The sequence below is a fragment of the Protopterus annectens genome, chromosome 8.part0, assembly GCF_019279795.1.
Source record: "Protopterus annectens isolate FY-2018-M chromosome 8.part0, PAN1.0, whole genome shotgun sequence".
Taxonomy (NCBI): domain Eukaryota; kingdom Metazoa; phylum Chordata; order Ceratodontiformes; family Protopteridae; genus Protopterus; species Protopterus annectens.
In genome coordinates this window covers 1,357,587,691-1,357,606,139 of record NC_056741.1, presented here as the reverse complement: position 1 = coordinate 1,357,606,139, position 18,449 = coordinate 1,357,587,691, and the positions used below count along the sequence as shown (strand labels likewise).

Genomic DNA, 18,449 nt, shown 5'->3' with positions numbered 1-18,449 from the left:
AGTACCTTAGGGTTGGCCTGTACTTCAGAGAAGTAGATGCCAAACAGGCCCCAGGACTGAACCCTGAAGTACTCCACTTGTCACTTGTCTGGAGCTGGATTTGGAGTCTGCTACTTTTACAGTCTGTGTTATGTCAGTAAGCCAGTTGGCAACCCATCGAGTGACGTAGGGATTAATGCCCAGTTTAGTAAGTTTATCTGTGATTCCAGAGTGGGGGATGGTGCTGAAGGCCTTGGTGAGGTCCAGATAGGCTGTGTGGACCACCTTACCCTTGTCCATGGCTCTGGAGACTGATTTGAAGAAGTCAGGTTCAGGAGACAAGATTGGCCCTTCACGAACCCAAACTGAGTGGGGTCCAGTGTTTGAAGGTTGCCAATGTCTTTGTTTATAAGTTCCATGGCCTTACAGATCAGGCTTGTCAGACTGATGGGGCAGTAGTTCCCAGGATCCAAGGTGGATCCCCCCTTATGGAGTGGGATAAATGTAGCTGTGCCCCAAAAAGTGGGCACGAAGCCTGAGGTGAGGCTATGATTGAACATGACACTTAGGTGAGGTGCCAGTTCATTTTGTAGTCCATGTAGTACACAGCCTGGGATGTCGTCTGGTCCCATGGATGCTGTGTTCTTAACTTTGGAGAGTGCGTTTTTTTACCTATGTGGCCATTATTACCGGAATTTGGCAATCTTTCAGTATTGAGATGGGCCCTTTAGGGGGTGAAGTTTGCACTGAATCGATCTGCCAGGATATTGGCAATATCCTTGGGATCAGTATATTTAATTCCATTCTGTTGTAGCTCAGAGCAGATCTGAGCATTGCCATTTAGATTCTTGACATAGCTATAAAATGCCTTGTGGTTGTCTTTGGAATCTTTGGCAATTTTATTTTCGTAACTAGCTTTGGAGGATTTTATGAGGGATCTCAGCTTCTTACTGAGGCTGGTAAGGGAGTCTTTTGCACCCTGGGATTTTCCTCTTTTCTGCAGCAGTTTCTTCCTTTTGTTGTAAAGTTCGTTTATGGCAAGGGACCACCAGATTGGCTTCCTTTTTTTGGAGGAGAGCATCTTGGCTCTATTGGGGATGGCACGATTCATGCACGAGTGGATGTGCTCATACAGTGCCTTAGTGTAGGATTCAGCAGTCGAACTTTCAGTTCCCGTGTCATGAATTTTGTCACTTCTGACTTGAGTAGCCTGAAGATGGCTTTCGAGAAGTTTTTTACGGTGGTTTCTTTACTGGGGGTGGGATGTGGATGTCAAGGGTGATTAGTTTATGGTCAGACCTGACCAACGAGGGGGTGACCATAAGTGTGGAGCATCGATTTCCCATGTTGGTAATGACCATGTCTAGGATATTTGAGCCCCTGGTGGGACTAAGGATTAGTTGATCCAGGGCATTGGAATTTATGAATTCTAGGAACCGTTGGGCAAAGGTGTTGGTACACAAGTAGTTTTCCCAGTTAATGGCAAGGTAGTTGAAATCAACCAGTATTAGGGTGTTTGGTTGTATCTTAATATTTTCCAGTATGTTTAGAAAGGTGTAGTGAGAATCTTGGGGCATGGTGGGGGATCTGTAGCAAGCTACAATTTGGATTTTAGTCTTACCAATAAATCCAAAAACACGGAAACTGTGCACCAACTGCCAGAAGAGCACGCTTTATTAAATGCGACCACAAATCGTAAACGCTTTAAAACCACAGTGCGTTTTCGTCCACATCAACACATAAGACTTCATCAGACAAATAAATTCATCAAAAGTGGCTCATTAAATATTCCAATGAGGTTAAAAACAACCAATAAAAAACCATTACATCATATGTTCATCAGACAAGAAAAAAGGCTCATTACATACAGAATTTAGCTGAATTAAAACATTAAACACTCATACATTATTGCTAAAAACATTATAAATCTATGTATCATATACCCATTTTTCATATAAAAATAAATTCATTTCAATAAATAATCCAAAGTAAAAATCAAAATGTTATTAACAAAGTTAATTTATTTGTTAAAAACTCAAACTGTTTGTGTTTAAATAGCACCATCTACTGTTCTTATGGAGCCATTACTAATATCGGCTATATTCTAGCTGCTCTCAGTTTTAACACAGGGGTTAGTGAAATGTGTTCATTTAGACCAGGGAAACTTGTGGCTTCTACCAATATTTGCCACCATAATTCCTTAAATTATAACCTAATTCTGATTTTAGTCTTACCTAGTATTAGTTGCACCTGGAGAATTTCACACGCATTGTGTTGGGCAACTAGCCTGGTGGTGTGAATATCCTTGGTGAATATGGACATTCCTCCACCTTTTAGTGTTTCCACCTTTCACATCAGCTCACTGACATCCATAGTAAATCTTTCCCTTACCACCAAAGACAAACTAACAAACAGAATATTTACAGTAAAAAAATTCACAAGGTAATGTCTACAGAAATGCACAGCCAATGGGAGCGCTTAAAAAGAAGGGCCTTGGACTCTTACTGTTCCATACTAACTTTGCATTGTCAATGTAAAACACTTTATATTCAGATTGCCTGGTCTTCTTTAGAAATGTCCCTGGCTTTTCAGCACATCCATAATATATTTTATGCAGGTGACTTTAATAAGGCTCCCACATTTATATCTCGTAGTCTTCCACCAGCTACTCCAGCAAAATGTATTGAGAAATCTGGTGGATCTAAAAATAGGTGTTCCACTGTGACAAAAAAATTAAAAAGAAGATATATATGTGGTTGTTAATCTAGGCTCAGGTGCTACTTCTAAAATAGAGGTAATTTACAGCTGCAGTACGCAGAGGAGCTGGGTTAAAGGAGTGCAATATTCCCATTTACAGCTGTATACTGGCATTTATATCACAGTCAGGAAATGTGAGTCATTCTCACTGGAATTCTGCCCTAATCTAGATTTATTTTATTTGCTTATGTAGTCTTTTTAACCTTACAGGTAGACCAGTCCAAACTGACTGTTTTTAAAGTACGACTTGGGCCACAAAGCAAATTGAGCTATAGACAAAACAGGTAAAGCAATCCGTGTATTGTCAACATAAAAACACTGTTATACAAAGTACGGCTAATACACAAAGCACACAGTGAACATAATGGGGGAAAGATTTCCTTATTGGGATTTTTATTCAATGGACATTAGTTCAAAGAGAGCACTACTAAATCCCCAGTGTCAAAAGACCAACTGCAGATAGATTGTATTCAAATGGCCAAATGACAGATGGCTGAAACATAATATAATGAATATGTCAGTGTGTAAAACATAGTGAAACACCTGATGTCAGCCACATCAGTTTATGTTGTAACACTATCAAACTTGGCAACACATAGTCAATTTACAAAGGGAATTCTGACCTGAATATCATCTTAACTATAGTTGTCAATATCACTGTACTACTACAATCTTCTTCTTTCGGCTGCTCCAGTTAGGGGTCGCCAAAGCAGATCATCATTTTCCATTTCTTCCTGTCCTCTTCATCTTCCTCTATCACACCAACCACTTGCATGTCCTCTCTCACCACATCCGTAAACCTTATCTTAGGCATTCCTCTTTTCCTGTTACCTGGCAGCTTCATCCTTAGCATCTTCTTTCCAATATACTCTGCATCCCTCCTCAGCACATGTCCAAACCAACATAATCTTGCCTCTCTGGCTTTGTTTCCAAACCTTCTAACCTGGGCTGACCCTCTAATATACATATTCTTCATCCTGTCCACCCTCGTCACACCCAGTGCAAGTCTTAACATCTTTAACTCTGCCATGTCCAGCTCTGACTCCTGCCTTTTTGTCAGTGCCACTGTCTCCAACCCATATAACATAGCTGATCTCACTACCCTCTTGTAGACCTTCCCTTTCACTCTTACTGGTACTAGTCTGTCACAAATCACTCCTGACACACTTCTCCACCCACTCCATCCAGCCTGTACTCTCTTCTTCACCTCTCTTCCACACTCACCATTACTCTGAACTGTTGATCCCAAGTATTTAAACTTGTCCACCTTCACCACCTCTACTCCCTGCATCCTCACCATTCCTCTATCCTCCCTCTCATTCACACACACATATTCTGTCTTTAGTCCTGCTGACCTTCATTCCTCTTCTCTCTAGAGCATATCTCCACCTCTCCAGGGTCTCCTCCACCTGTTCCTTACTCTCACTTCAGCTCACAATGTCATCTGCAAACAGCATAGTCCATGGGGACTCTGGTCTGATCAAGTCTGTCAACCTGTCCATCACTGTTGCAAATAAGAAAGGGCTCAGAGCTGATCCTTGATGTAATCCCACCTCCACCTTAAACACATCCGATACTCCCACTGCAGACCTCATCACTGTCACACTACCCTCGTACATATCCTGTACCACTCTTACATACTTCTCTGACACTCCCGACTTCCTCATACAGTACCACAACTCCTCTCTAGGCACCCTGTCATATGCTTTCTCTAAGTCCACAAAGACACAATGCAACTCCTTGTGACCTCCTCTGTACTCTCCAACACACTCAGAGCAAACATTGCATCTGTAGTGCTCTTTCCTGGCATCAAACCGTACTGCTGATCTCCTGTACTTCAATATATTATGAAATTTCAGAATAAATCCTCTGATAACCTCACTTTTGTATTGTTTTCTACAGGTTAATACCATTTGGGAAAAGCAGACAAGGTTATCTCAAATATAGACATGCCTCTCCGAGCATGTAAAATGTGCATATTTTGCTATAGTGTTAAATATTTGTTGCTAATTTTTTTTTTTAAGAAAAGATAATTTTTGGTTCAACTTTCATAACAGCACGCAAGTAATATGAAGTAGTTTACTGCCGTTGAGTCCAAACTGTGTTGGGGGGGGGGTCATAATTCTAGAGGCAAAAAACTCAATGTAAGCTAACAAAACAGCAGGTTTCACATAAACTTGCATTTTCTACCCAATAAGAACTGTGAAATAGAAATGACTGGCATTAGTGACTGACTGACTAATCCTTATTAATGTACCAGAAAACAGAAGTTAATGAGAGGCAAAATCAGAAAAGTTTTTCTAAATTGGAGTCTGATAAGAGAAAGAGTACTACGGTTCACATAAAAAAATAACTGACTAGGTTTTGCATCAACATAAATTTTCTGAACAAGAACTATGAAATTCTAATGACTGGCATTATTGGCTCACTGCAAAATCCTTAATTATTCAGAAAATTAGAAGTTGGCTAATGTCTGGTTACTGACGAGAATTAAGGCTCTAAGCTTTTAATTGACTGCTTCCTTGAGTCAAGGATACACAAAAAGAAAAATCTAGCAAAGTTAGACTTCTGTGTGATACCCTAAACCTCTTGCATCAGAGGCCTCATGAGCTATATGCATATCAATCCAGTTTGTGCACAGTTAGAGGGGTTTGGCTTTAATGGCCTGAAATTGTCCATAAATAGACTTAAAAATGAAAGTAAAAGAAAAAGTCATGGACATTCAGAATTGCCATTTAGCTGAAACACTTCATGTCCTTAAGAGGTGATTTGCATATATCCCATGAGGCCTCTGATGCAAGACTCTTAAGATGTATCACACAAAAGTCTAGCTTTGCTAGATTTTTCTTTGTGTTTTTTAACGTGGCACACCTCATCATAAAAGGGTTCTCATCCAGGAAAAAAAGAGGTCATTGTTCCCCTCTACTCGTCACTCATTAGACCCATTATAGAGTACAACGCCCCTTTTGCAATGTACCTCACAAGACATCTGCAGCAATTGGAAAGGCCACAGAAGTACCTCACAAAGAGGATTACTGGCCTCAAACAAATGCCCTACACTGACCGCCTCAAAAAACGCCAGCTTTACTCCGTAGCATATCGCCTACTTCGAGGTGATCTCTGCCTAACATATAAAGCTATGTCAAACCCAGAGCTGTTGGACATGCTACACCTAAAGAAATCCCAATCCCTCCAAGCTACATGTTCTAGGGACCTAAACCTTGTCACCACAATAAACAGGACACGCTGGAGGGATAGATTCCTATCCCAGAGACTTCGTATACTCTGGAACAAGCTACACATCTATGTCGAGCAAAGTTCTTCATTAGCACTCTTCAAGAAAAATCTAGAGTGGTTGGGAAATAGGAAATACACCCCGGGGATCACTTCTGTGTGTCTGCTGGACAGTGGCACAGGAAAATAACTTTCTTGGGTGGCGTAAGCTATGGTACCTTGCTGGCTAGGCTTACGTAGGCCCTTGGGCCGATAGCCTAGTACCTACCTATGAACCAGTTGGTTATCTGTGTGACCTTTTTACTCTTTGTTTTAGTTTGTTGGGATATTTTGTAGACACCTAATATTTATGGATATCAGCTGGGTATGACAACCCTGTGTTTCCAAAGGTCAAACATTCCTCTTATGTTGTACTGATGATGTCATAAGAAGGTAGACACAGCTAGAGGGGTTTGGCTTTAATGGCCTGAAATTGGCCATAAATAGGCTTTAAAATGAAAGTAAAAGAAAGTCATGGACATTCAAAATTGCCATTTAACTAAAACACCTGATATCCTTAAGGGGTGATTTACATATATCCCATGAGGCCACGGATGCAAGAGGTTTAAGGTATTGCACAGAAGTCTAGCTTTGCTAGATTTTTCTTTTTGTGTTTTTTAACCAGTTGGTTATCTGTATGACCTTTTTACCCTTTGTTTTAGTGAATCAAGGTTACACAGGGATTGATTCTGGGTTTGTTTCCTTCTATCTCCATTTGTTATTTTATGACTGAGCAAGTCACTTAACCAGCCAATACTCCCAGGTTTACTGTTTGGGCTTTGAAAAAAAAATGCATTTCCTGTTGCAACTACTAACTGCTTGTAGGTACAACCAATTTATTTGTGAGAGGACCATCACTACAGGACACTAGAATCACACACACACTACATTTACCATAGCCCTCCCGAATATTAAAAAAAAAGCTCAGTTCACTCTTCAAAAATGATGGTTCTACATTATTTCACTGAGTTGTTCAAAGGCTGGATGGGAAGCCTGTTCCATAGGAGGGGCAGTCTCTGGAACACACACGTCTTTCCAGCATGTTCTTCTTAAGTCACAGACAGAATTCAGTTCCCTAAACCTTGTATTTCTGTTAGTTTGACTTGCAAATGTGCCGGAAATTTATGTGTGGGGTTTGCGAATGGCTTGTAAGCCAGGAAAGATCACTCATCAGCACTCTGTAGGAGACTGAGTAGAGGGAAAGGGCTTTAAGGTACTCTACCAAAGGCAGGTATGTTACACCTTGAATTATTTTTGTAAGAAACCTCTGAGGGTCGCTGTAGTTGCTGCATATGCATAGTCGGGTACATTTCAAAGGGAGCATTGTACTCATAAATGATTGATCTGATAAGGGTAAAGTGCAGTGGTATAATTACCTCTTTGGATCCAGATGCCATGCACTTAGTTGTAAATTGACCAACATAAAAGGATTTCCTCACCACTGCTGCCATGTGATGGTCAAAGGTAAGGTTCCTCTGTACATGTGCACACCCAGATCCTGACCACTTTGTGAGTCTTAAGGACATATCAACATGGTAATCAACCTGGATGGCTGACTTCCCAAAGGGTACAATCACGCATTTGTAAGCATTGAGTTTAAAACCATGACTTTGGCAACATTTGTTAGTCAGAGATGGGCTTTTTTGAAGAATGCTAGTGTCTGCAAGGGAGCCGATAACCCCCAGCTTGCAGTCATCTGTAAACTTAGTCAGCCATTAACCTTCAGCATTTGCTTCCACTTCAGAGAAGTAGATGCTAAAAAGGAGTGGGCCCAATACCGACCCCTGAGGCCTCCACTAATGACTGACCTCTTAGTGTAGATGGCATCACCTATTTTGATTTCCTGGGTCCCATCAGTGAGCCATAGCCAGTTGGCTATCCAGCAGGTGATAAAAGGGTTTATATCTAATTTAGTGAGCTTGTCTTTAATACCCGAGTGGGAGATTGTATCATTTGAGGTAAGCTATTTGCACAGTCTTGCCCTCATCCATTGCTTTGGTGACAATCTCAAACAAGTTCACCAGATTTAATAGACATGAACTTCCTTTAACAAAGCCGAACTGTGCTGGGTTCAGTATTTGCAGGTTGCCTATGACCGCATTTATCATGTCCATGATGATTTTTTCTATGGCCTTAAATATGAGACTGGTCAGACTTATGGTGTGTAGTAACCCGGATTGATGGTTAGACCTCCTTTGTGCAGGGGAATTACTGTAGCCATCTTCCATTCCTTGGGCACAAAACCTGACTGTAGGCTCCAGCTGAAAAGTGATTCAAGTGGACTAGAGATGTCATATTTCATGCTATTTAGTAAGCATCACGAAATGCTATCGAGGCCCATCAATGCAGTGTTTTTGGCTTTGTAAAGTGCATTGATAACCTGTTACCTAGTAATGGTTGGGGTTGTGTTATTGCAGTATTTCCTTTGGACTGTCAGAGGGAATATGGATAAGAAGTTTGAGTTGAACTTGTCATCCAGAAGGTTGGCAATGGCCTCCGGTTCAGTGTGGCTGATGCCATTTACAATAAGTTCTGCACATTGTTGCTTATTTCCCTTCAGGTTACAGACATAGCTGCAGAAAGCTTTACAGTTGTCCTTTGCCTGAGAAGATATTTCTGCTCCCTCCACTGGAAGGTTAGAGCAGCGATGCCATAGCATGCAAGTGGTCAAATGCTTGCCTTTAAATGTTCTGTTATCTTCCTCTGATGCCGAAATTCATCCGGAAAGCCAAACTTTTTATAGCCAAGATCATTCTGTTAACAGTCTTCTGACCTACACAAACCTGTTTTCCAGTTGTGGGATCATTTTTATTACAGGAGCCTCTACAGCTGACCTTCACACTCTTAAGCTGAGAGCTAGGCATTTCTAATTCCAGTGTTGGGTAAGAATCCTGCTTTCTCTCAGGAATGGTTTTCATTGAAGACCTTCTATCACAAATCTTACTTTTAACCTCCTGTTTTGCAGATATAAAATTACAGTCTTGAAAAGCTATTCTTGGCAGCAGTCAAGTCAGTCAAAAAATGTATTGATTCATTCATTCATTCATACATACATGTATTTGTTAACTTACTTAACATGTGTTTGTTAACACTTACTCAAGAACATTTTTTAGGCCTGATCCAGGCCAAGAGGGCACATTTATATACAGTAATTATATTCTAAGGTGACAAACTGAAAATCTTAAATCGGTACTGTAACATTTGAATGTGTAGTAGCATATAATGGATAAGACTAATGTGTGAACAACACAGTAAAGTACATGCATAACACACCACAGCACGTAAAGGTAAAGTCGATGTATGCAGTACAGTTTAGTTAGGAATAATACAGACATTAAGAGGACTAAACGTACATATGCTAGTATCAGTTTAGAAGGGAGCAGCTTATGTTGAAGGTAAGAGGAAAAGGGGGGCATGATAAAATTTATAATAGGAGACGTATGCACCTGTTACCTAATTTTCCATAAGGAAAGGATGATACATAGAAATAACCATGCTTCATGGTGAAAATCACCTCAGTGTCGCACATGAACCAAGTCAGTAAATTAATTTTTTGTTAACCTGAACTAATCATGGTGAATTCCTCCTTCATTTTATGGATGATCACAGACTGCTTATATTTTATATGGGCAGAACAAATTCTTTCTCAGAGATGCACAGTGGGTTAAGAAAGTTTCCAGTTTCACTCTTTCCAAATGGCCAGCAAATCATACATGAATAAATGTATAGGGCTCCTTCCTATGTCATGTTTGAGGTTATTCCAGTAGACACATTGCTTTCTTCTGCTGCTTTTCCCTTAGTGCGACTGTAGGTGATATTTGCAGGAAATCGTGCAAGCTGGACTTTAATTCCATGTCTTTTTTTTGTCTCCTGTCATTCATGGTATGTTCTCATGATGGTTGCTAGAAACATTGTTCTAAAGGCTACCTAAGATGAGCCTCTTCTCATCATATATTAAAGAGTTGTACTTAAAGTACAATGGAAGATGTATAGTAAGATACATCTTCAGTAACACACCCTTACTCCATCCCCCACCTTAACTGTTATCATATTGCTGGTACTCTGCCATCTTTCTTTGCCTTTTTCTTCCTTCTATTTAGTCTTTTTTTATTGAGGAACTTGTGAAATCTAAATTATGCACTTTGAGAAAAGGATGGGAGTCCAGGCAGCCTGGGAAGGTTTCATCACCTTGGTGGTACAATTCACTGCAACTTCAGTCATAAAAGTTGATGAAGATTTTTTTTTTCTTAGACATTTTATGGTAAAGAAATCAGTTTTGTCTCTTTGTGGATTTTTTTTGAACCCACACTGAATATGAGTAGCCGTGGCATTATTCCATTGTAAGAATATTACTAGGTGTCATTGTTTGGGTCTAGTCTACCATGCTGTGTCACTTGGTTTGTTTGTCATAACAGAAAGATTTACGGACTGACAGAGATCATGAAGCTGTAGATGTGGCTGATGAAGGCACCTTGTGCATTTTCTGTTCACTCTTTAAATGACCTGTGATGTCTCCACGCTGGGCCAGTAATCAATGGGCCTGAATCTTCCCCACTGACACTTGAAACAAAAATGGATACACCCAGTATTTCCAGATTTAGCTCTCTGCCTCAAGTACAATTTCCCTTAAGAGCACACAGGGAACATGCAGTCTAGGGTCTGGGTTTCCCCCTCTGTCCAGATCCCCAGTAAAAATCCACACTGGCATAGCTGTAGGGTTGAGTCCTCAGCCGAGTGTGCAAGCCAAGTCCTCCAGCACCCTCTCTGTGAAAGTAGTGCTTTGTGTCCATGCTTCAGGTAGCTGACTAACTCACACTTTGAGATTTGATTTTCACACACACACTGGAAAGGCTAGCACAGATTTAATAGCCATGCCCCCTTCTGCCCAGACTATAAAGTAGCTGTACTGCCACCATACACTCCAAAGCCAGCGACTCTAAGGCTCTTACAAGGGTACCCAATTATACTGAGTGAAATTAATATTAACGCAAATGATAGTGTTTGGCCAATGCAGTAAGGCTTCCAGAAGTGTCCAGAGTCACTAAATAGAAACAAGTCCTCTCAAAGTTTAAAAAATTCTCCAAAGGACCAGCCACAATGAAAAGTTTAAATATATTTAGTAATACATAGAAGAACATGAAAATATTAAATATCTATTTACAATAAACACCAGAGTTTGTCACATGAGATATTAAAAATAACAGGTGGACAGGTTCACATAGTTAAAAGCAATACTTAACTAATCTCTCTCTATTTTTCCAGCTGATCTGAAGAATTATTATTCCACGGTTACATACCAGAGCAAGGCAAGATGAAGTATATGAAAGATCCTTATTTGTCAGGTTACAAAAACAGAGCGCTATGAGACTTCAGTCTCACCTAGTATTAAAGTATCATTTTCAGGGGTGTATTACAGAATGACATCCCATACATCTGGACATCTGACTTCTGGTTCCCATGCTTCCCGCCTTGGTTAGAAGCTGTTGAGATTTAGCACATATGTTAGTAATGCACACACACACACACACACACACACACACACACACACACACACACACACACACACACACACACACCCTTGCTAAGATCTGTTGCAGCTCCTGGAAGTCATAAAACAATTTCAAACCTCCACCTTTCAAGAGTAGCAGTTAGTTCATCCCAGTGACAATGCAGGAAGCTTCCTAGTACAGACTTTTTGTCTTTGGCTGCATTGAGAAATGAAAAATAAAGTCTTTATGGCCTTAACCATGTAATTTAATTTCAAACTATTTTCAGAGTTTGAGATTAACCTCTTCTTTTCCAGTATCCTCTGTTTAAAACATATACATTTAAACAGTTACAATAATACATGTATATTTTTTTTTCTGTCCAGCAGGGCACACTGTTAGTACATTTTAACAGCTTTAAAATACATTTTTCTGCACAAACATCTTTACAAATCAGTTTGATATACAGATGACATATAATTATTTACAAAATTACAGCTAGCTGTGCTTGCATATGTTACATGTCCACTGCCCTATTTTTTCCTGGCATAGCTAGCAATACCTCACATTGTCACATGACCTAAAACTGTTTTCTTTTTATCGCATGTATCTGTTTGACAGAATCAATAACTATCACTATACCTATAATCCTGACTTGCACCCCAATGATATTTTGCAGGGTCCAAGTCATGAGTGTGTATTTATTTGTTTGCAGTTTAACTGGGAATGTCCACTGGGCCATTCACAGCCCATTTTCAGTGGAGGCTCAGGTAAAAAAAGCTCCTCAGGACAATATTAAAAGCAGAATTGTATGCATTAGTAGTATACAACTGACAAATTAGCTTACAGTATGAAAACACAACATTTATTTTTAATTGCATGTATTTATCAGCTAAGCCCACTAGGGCTGACTCAGGAGCAACTTTATGGGTTAACAAGAGACTTGCTTACCATTTACAGATAAAGGCTGAGGGACTCAAATTCACAGAACTGCAGAATGAAGATAATTACCAGCTCCTAGCTCTACTAGGAGAAAATATAAGTATATACTTAGTACTACACTTTCAGCCATTTTTATTTCATCACCTTTGATCATTATTTCCCCTAGCTTAGATTCTGCCATTTTCTGTATCTTTTCCTTTTCACTGTCGCCCACTGGCTATTTTGGCCAATTTGTCTCACTTAGGTTTCTATAAATTTTCATACAGGGACAGTATAATATGCCAGTACTGGCAAGTAGATATTTAGTTGACTGTAGCATTTGCCTTGCCTTGTGTTTTTTTAACCTGTGGGTCATAACTAGGCCTTCTAGTTTCTTCGTGGCCAGAGCTTTTCAGCTGCCATGCATACCAAGATGATTCTACCTGCAGGTATATTAGTGGTGGTGCTGGCTACTAGAAGAAGGCTTTATAAATACAAGTGGTAGTGACTCTTTGCATTTCTTTTAAATTTCCAGTAATCAAGCAATGTCTATCACAAAGCTGTTTAGTAATATGTCAAGTTATTTTACACACTGCTTTTTGTTTATCTTTCAGCATCCAACTGTAATTTGTAAGTGGCTCATGCAAGTGTGTGTGTGTGTGTGTGTGTGTGTGTGTGTGTGTGTGTGTGTGTGTGTGTGTGTGTGTGTGTGTGTGTGTGTGTGTGTGAGAGCACACATGCACCATGCCTCTCAACTGTGCCCGATTTTCTTTACCTTGTGTTTTTGCACCATCCATCATGAAATATTTGATTTTCTGATAAATCACTGATTATTATAGTCAGTCAATAATGACAATCATTAGAGTTTCATGCTTCCTATTATTTTGAAAATGCATGTTGATGCAGAACTTAACATTTTAAGTAAATCAGAGTAATATTAAAACAAATGTCCCTCTATTATTTTTGGCTTTCTCCTGAATTCTCAAACAGAGAAACCTGATAGTTATGATGTCTGTGCTCAGAAGTGGAAACTATTTTTTTCTTTTTTGCAATAAATAGCAATGTGCCTAATCATGAATTTTTGGTTAAATTCAAAGTTTACAATGTTTTGTTTGTGTAGGTAGCATTTTTTCCACTTGGACAACAATTTTATTGGTAAGGTGACTAAGGACTTGCAAAGGAAGTCTGTATCTGTGAAAGATAAAATATGCTTACAACAAATAATGTTAATTTTACTTATTACTCGCTTTATGTATGTTATTTGCCCAGTCAACAGATTTTAGCAAACAAAATTTGACAGCTGTGAGCATATGAACATTTTTTTCAGTCTGGTGGAATTTTAGCATTGTAAGTAACTTCATTGCTCAAAAATACACTGTAAATCTAGTTTAGTCATACAGAGTTGAGTGTACTAGTTAACACACATGCTATCATACTGACATCCCTGGTGGAAGCTCCTATCTTGGAAAACTAGGTTCATTGCTTTGAAAAAGTTGTTTTGAAGGAAGGATCCATGGGTGTTTCTTTTTTCTGTGCCTGACCCTTTGCCAGCCCAACTATTTATCACATTGCCTTTTGCCCTTAACCTACTTTTGATCCATTGATTCCTACCGACAGTTTCAAAAGTTGGGACAGCAAACATCAAGACAATCATATTTTGAGTCCAGGGTCATTTTCTTAATCTACCTTTATACCTTATCACTACCATTGGAGAAATAATATTTGTGGCCTTGGCTGATTTTACTGCCGTTGTGCCTCCAGCTTCAAATGCCACTTCCCACTGCAGTTTTGTCTTCCTGTGGGACTAAGGATGTACACAGATTATTAAATGCACCATATCCACCCTCCAGGTAAGACAGGCTGTCCAAGGCATCCCATTTTCATTTGTCTCCAACAAGCTCTTTGGTAACTGAGTTGCTGTTATTCAAACCCCAATCAGCAGCATCGTAGGCAGGTAATTTCTCTCAACCCCTGTGCTAATAAGCTGAATAAGAAGACATTTGTTTAATGCAGAATGTAGTTCCCACCAAATAACGTCTTGCACCTCAGGTGCATTCTTAGATGCCTTTCAAACAAAATGGAAGTTTCATTTTTTCACATCTTGACACAGTGTCCAAAAAAGGAGTTAGAACTTGCCATGGAGTAAAATGTGTGGGAGGGGTAATTAACAAGAGGTGTATCTTAATTGTAGGAAATGGGAATAGACCAGCAGTCTGCTTCTAGGAAAACTTAAATAAAATGTTAATAATACTGTTTTATAGTAATGACATTTCTTTATTCTCTCCACAGGTTCAATAGGAAACCAGCCTGATCAAATGCACTTAAATTCAGCAATTCCCACCTCCTCTCATAGTCCTGTTGGCATGAATATACCTGGCCAGCAGCCTCTGTCTCACGACCCTTCAACACCATTGATGAGCTCTCCAAATCCTTTGAGTTCCAACATTCCGATGCATCCAGGAGGACAAGGATCTGCACCTCAGAACCCTATGCTGATGGGTCCTGGACCACAGGACTCAATGGGTCAGCCCTGTGGCCCTGTTTCAAACAATGGACAGATGCTCCCAACAAACCATTTGAGTTTCTCACGTTTGCAGCAGTCGCACAACCCCTTGCAGTCACCAGCAGCTGGTATGCCAATGACTCAAGTAGGCGGAGGACACTTACAACAACACTACCCACCAGGGATTGCCCTAACACCAGATGATGTAGCCCCTCCACAGCCTGGCCAGATACCACCTCATCAGCATATCATTGCTAAAAGCCTGCCTTCACGGACTGGAGAATCTTACCCACCTGTCTTGTCTGGAGTTGCCTCTGTTCTAAATGACCCTGATCTTAGTGATGTCATACGTCCATCTCCTACTGGCATTCCTGAATTTGATCTATCACGCATCATTCCTTCAGAAAAGCCAAGCAGCACACTGCAGTATTTTCCCAAGAATGATAGCCAGCTGCCCAAATCTCAGCCTTCCAACCTGCACCTCATCAACTTGCAGAATATGATGGTTGACCAGCCACCAATCAGACCTAGTATGAGTGTTCCAAATCTTCCAGGACAGCAGGGGGTGCAGCGGGGACTAAACATTCCCCTTTGTCACCCAGGACAGATGTCGATGCTAAGTAGGACAGGAATGCCACCACAGCAGGGCATGATGGGAAATACTATGCATCAAGGAATGATGTCACCACAGCAATCTATGATAGCTCAGCAAATGATGATGCAAGCTAAGCAGAGGAGTATGTCTATGTCTGGTGAGATGTATGCTCAGACTGGACACATGATGGCACCACAGGGCGCTGTCATGGGGCCACCATCTCAACAGGGTATCATGGTGTCACACCAGATGAGACAAAGGAGCATGTCCCTAGATGGCCAAATGAACTATGGCCCTTTGCCAGGAAATATGGCGAATCTGCCTTTCTAACTGCTTCATGTTTTGTTTAATTGTACAAAATGTAATTTGAGCCTTTTTGAGTTTTTATTTTCAGATTTGGGATGGACATTTTTTTAACATGGATGATGACTGTCTTCTGTTATTGGGAAGGGGAAGAATGGGATTATATGAGGGAAAACACAAACAGTAAACATTTTTAAGAATAATCATCAGCCAGAACTTCCAGTCTTTTTTTCTGAAACCAAATGTTGTGCAGAGAATTAAAAATTACTGTAAGTTAGTTGCTGGGTTTGTGATTGTTTTTAACTGTTCTTTATTTCTGTGTTTTAATAGAAGCATCAGAAAAAATCAGTTAAAAAATTCAAAGAACTTTTGGGGAGTATGTTTTAGTTGGGAGCAGCTGGCAGCCATAAATTTTTTTTTCTTAAGTGTCTGGAGTGTATGAATTGTCCTGTTTTAAAAAAAGAAAAAAATGATGACAAAAAAAAAAGAAAAAAACTGTGCACCTTGCTATAGTTTTACTTGGATGGTCTCTGGTTTGATATCAAGAGCAGCACCTTGCTGTAAGATGTTACTCTTTTTTTCCTTTTTGAGAAGGGTTGTTTTTATTATAAGCAGCAGGATCTGATGATGGGTCTTTATTTTCTCAACAGATTGTTTCCAATCCACTGGGTTGGCTTGACTCAAATTTCTCTCTGCACTTGGGGCTGTGATTTAAGAATAAAAAGTGAAGGAACATTGAATTGTCTGTGCTGCTGTGTGAAACTCTTTACAAGCGTCTTTGTTCAGAAGTAGCACGTTTTTCTGTTAAGAAAATTTGGAGAAGTTACAGCTGCGCTATATTAGAGTAATTTATTCAGAATGGTGTTAAGTATAGGTTAATACTTTGGGAAGGTAAGTATATCAGTATATGAGACTGATCATTATAGTCTAAGTGCAGAAGACACTTTTTCAGAGATATGTATAAAATGTTTGTTGTACATGTAAAATGAACCAGCAAAAAAGATCCTGTGCCTTCACCTAGTGTGCTAGGCCTATACCCCCCAAAACAGAAGAAACTGTACTTAAATGAAATGCTTCCATAAATGTTGCTGTGATTCTTGATGCGTTTTCACATTAGTCACCAGATACCTTCAGTCTTCTAATTATTTTGCAGTTTTTGTCATGTGTGTCTCATGAATGATTAAAAGATTCCTTAATCTTATTCCCTTTAATTTCTCTAGTAGACTTTGATAATTATAAAAAACACTAGCATGCATGCTATGAAAACTAATAACCAAAAAAGACAAGAACTCCTGTTACATTGAATGTTAATAAAGAGAGCAAAGATTAAAACTCTATTAGTTTAATGAGCCAGCATATCAGTTAAAAACACGATGTCCTTCAAGAATGCAACTGCAGTCATAACATGTGGGTTGTCCTGCCTCAGGCAGCCCTCGGTCGGCCGGATTCCAAAGTCTGGGTCCGACGTCGGCTGATGTCGCATTTCTCTCCGACGTCAGAGCGGCTGGAGTACATAAGCATCAGCCGACGCCATTTTCTTCAGTCTTTCTTGCTGCGCGGTGCCCGAAGCAGAAGCAGTTCGCAAGTGCCGGTCGGTCAGCTCCTGTATTCTTCGATACCGAAGTCATCAAAAAAGCTAAGTACCCCGTTGGGGACCTTTTCTTGCATCAGCTGATGTCAGAATTAACTGAAAAAGTTAACAATTGTCTTTCTTGTGGTAAACAAATACCTTATAAGGATTTCCACACTTACTGTCTTCCTTGCCTGGGCCCAGACCACGACATCTCGGCCTGTGTAGCCTGTGCTCACTTCAACAAGCGCACTCTCAGGCGCCGGGCGGAGTTCGCTGAAGACTTTTTTGCCGATAAATTTGCTTACAACATGCCGTCGGATCTTCCGACATCGCAAACTCCCAAAAAGCGAAAAGACCGGGACCGTCATCCTTGGCCCACGTCTACCACCGAATCCACGCCAAAACCTAGCGCGAGTGCTCCGGTTCCCTCCGAGACGGTCTCGCCACCGCTCCGAACCAAAGACACCGCATTACCGACGACTCCGATTCCGGACATCACTCCAACGCCAGTTATCGATTTTCCTCCGGATACCGAAACCGAGGAAATGCCCGAGACCATTGCTGTAGACAAGGTCACTCCTGCACGTGGAGCTGCCAGGCCTCCTATGGCCATGTCTATTAAGGCCTACACTAGGGCTAAGGCAGCCAGCAAGACAAAGCATATCACTTCTAAATCCTTACCTCAGCCTACTCCAGAGACACAAATTATGTCCATGGCTGCTGACTTAATTTCCATGATTAGAGGTTCACAGGCCCATCCTGAGAGAGGATCCCAGCCTCCTGATAAAAGGCCCAGGGTTGAACCCTCTGAACCTATTCCTTCAGATGAAGACTCTGAGGGCTCTGTCCACTCTGATAGCCAGGAAGAGCTCTTCCAGACCTATGAGGACTCTGATGCAGAAGATTCCATCCCCTCGGCCTCCCCTCCTGAGGATATTTCTTTTGGGGAAGTTTTGCACACCATGAGGGAACATTTCAAGTGGCAAGGCCAGGAATATTCTGATTCTAGGAAACGCCTGAGGACTTTCCTTAAGAAGCCCCAGCACAGGCCCTTAGCTA

General features: G+C 40.5%; 1 protein-coding gene across 7 annotated transcripts in view; it reads left to right on the top strand.

Moving 5' to 3' along the window:
• Nucleotides 1-16,557, top strand: part of BCL9L (BCL9 like) — a 1,117,803-nt gene extending 1,101,246 nt beyond the window's left edge. For all 7 annotated transcript variants that reach the window (XM_044080932.1, XM_044080930.1, XM_044080933.1 and 4 more), the window contains one exon: nucleotides 14,706-16,557. In XM_044080932.1, the coding sequence (XP_043936867.1) occupies nucleotides 14,706-15,844 (1,139 nt within the window). In that variant the 3' untranslated portion in view covers nucleotides 15,845-16,557. The remainder of the gene's footprint in view (nucleotides 1-14,705) is intronic.
• Nucleotides 16,558-18,449: the final 1,892 nt, after the last annotated feature.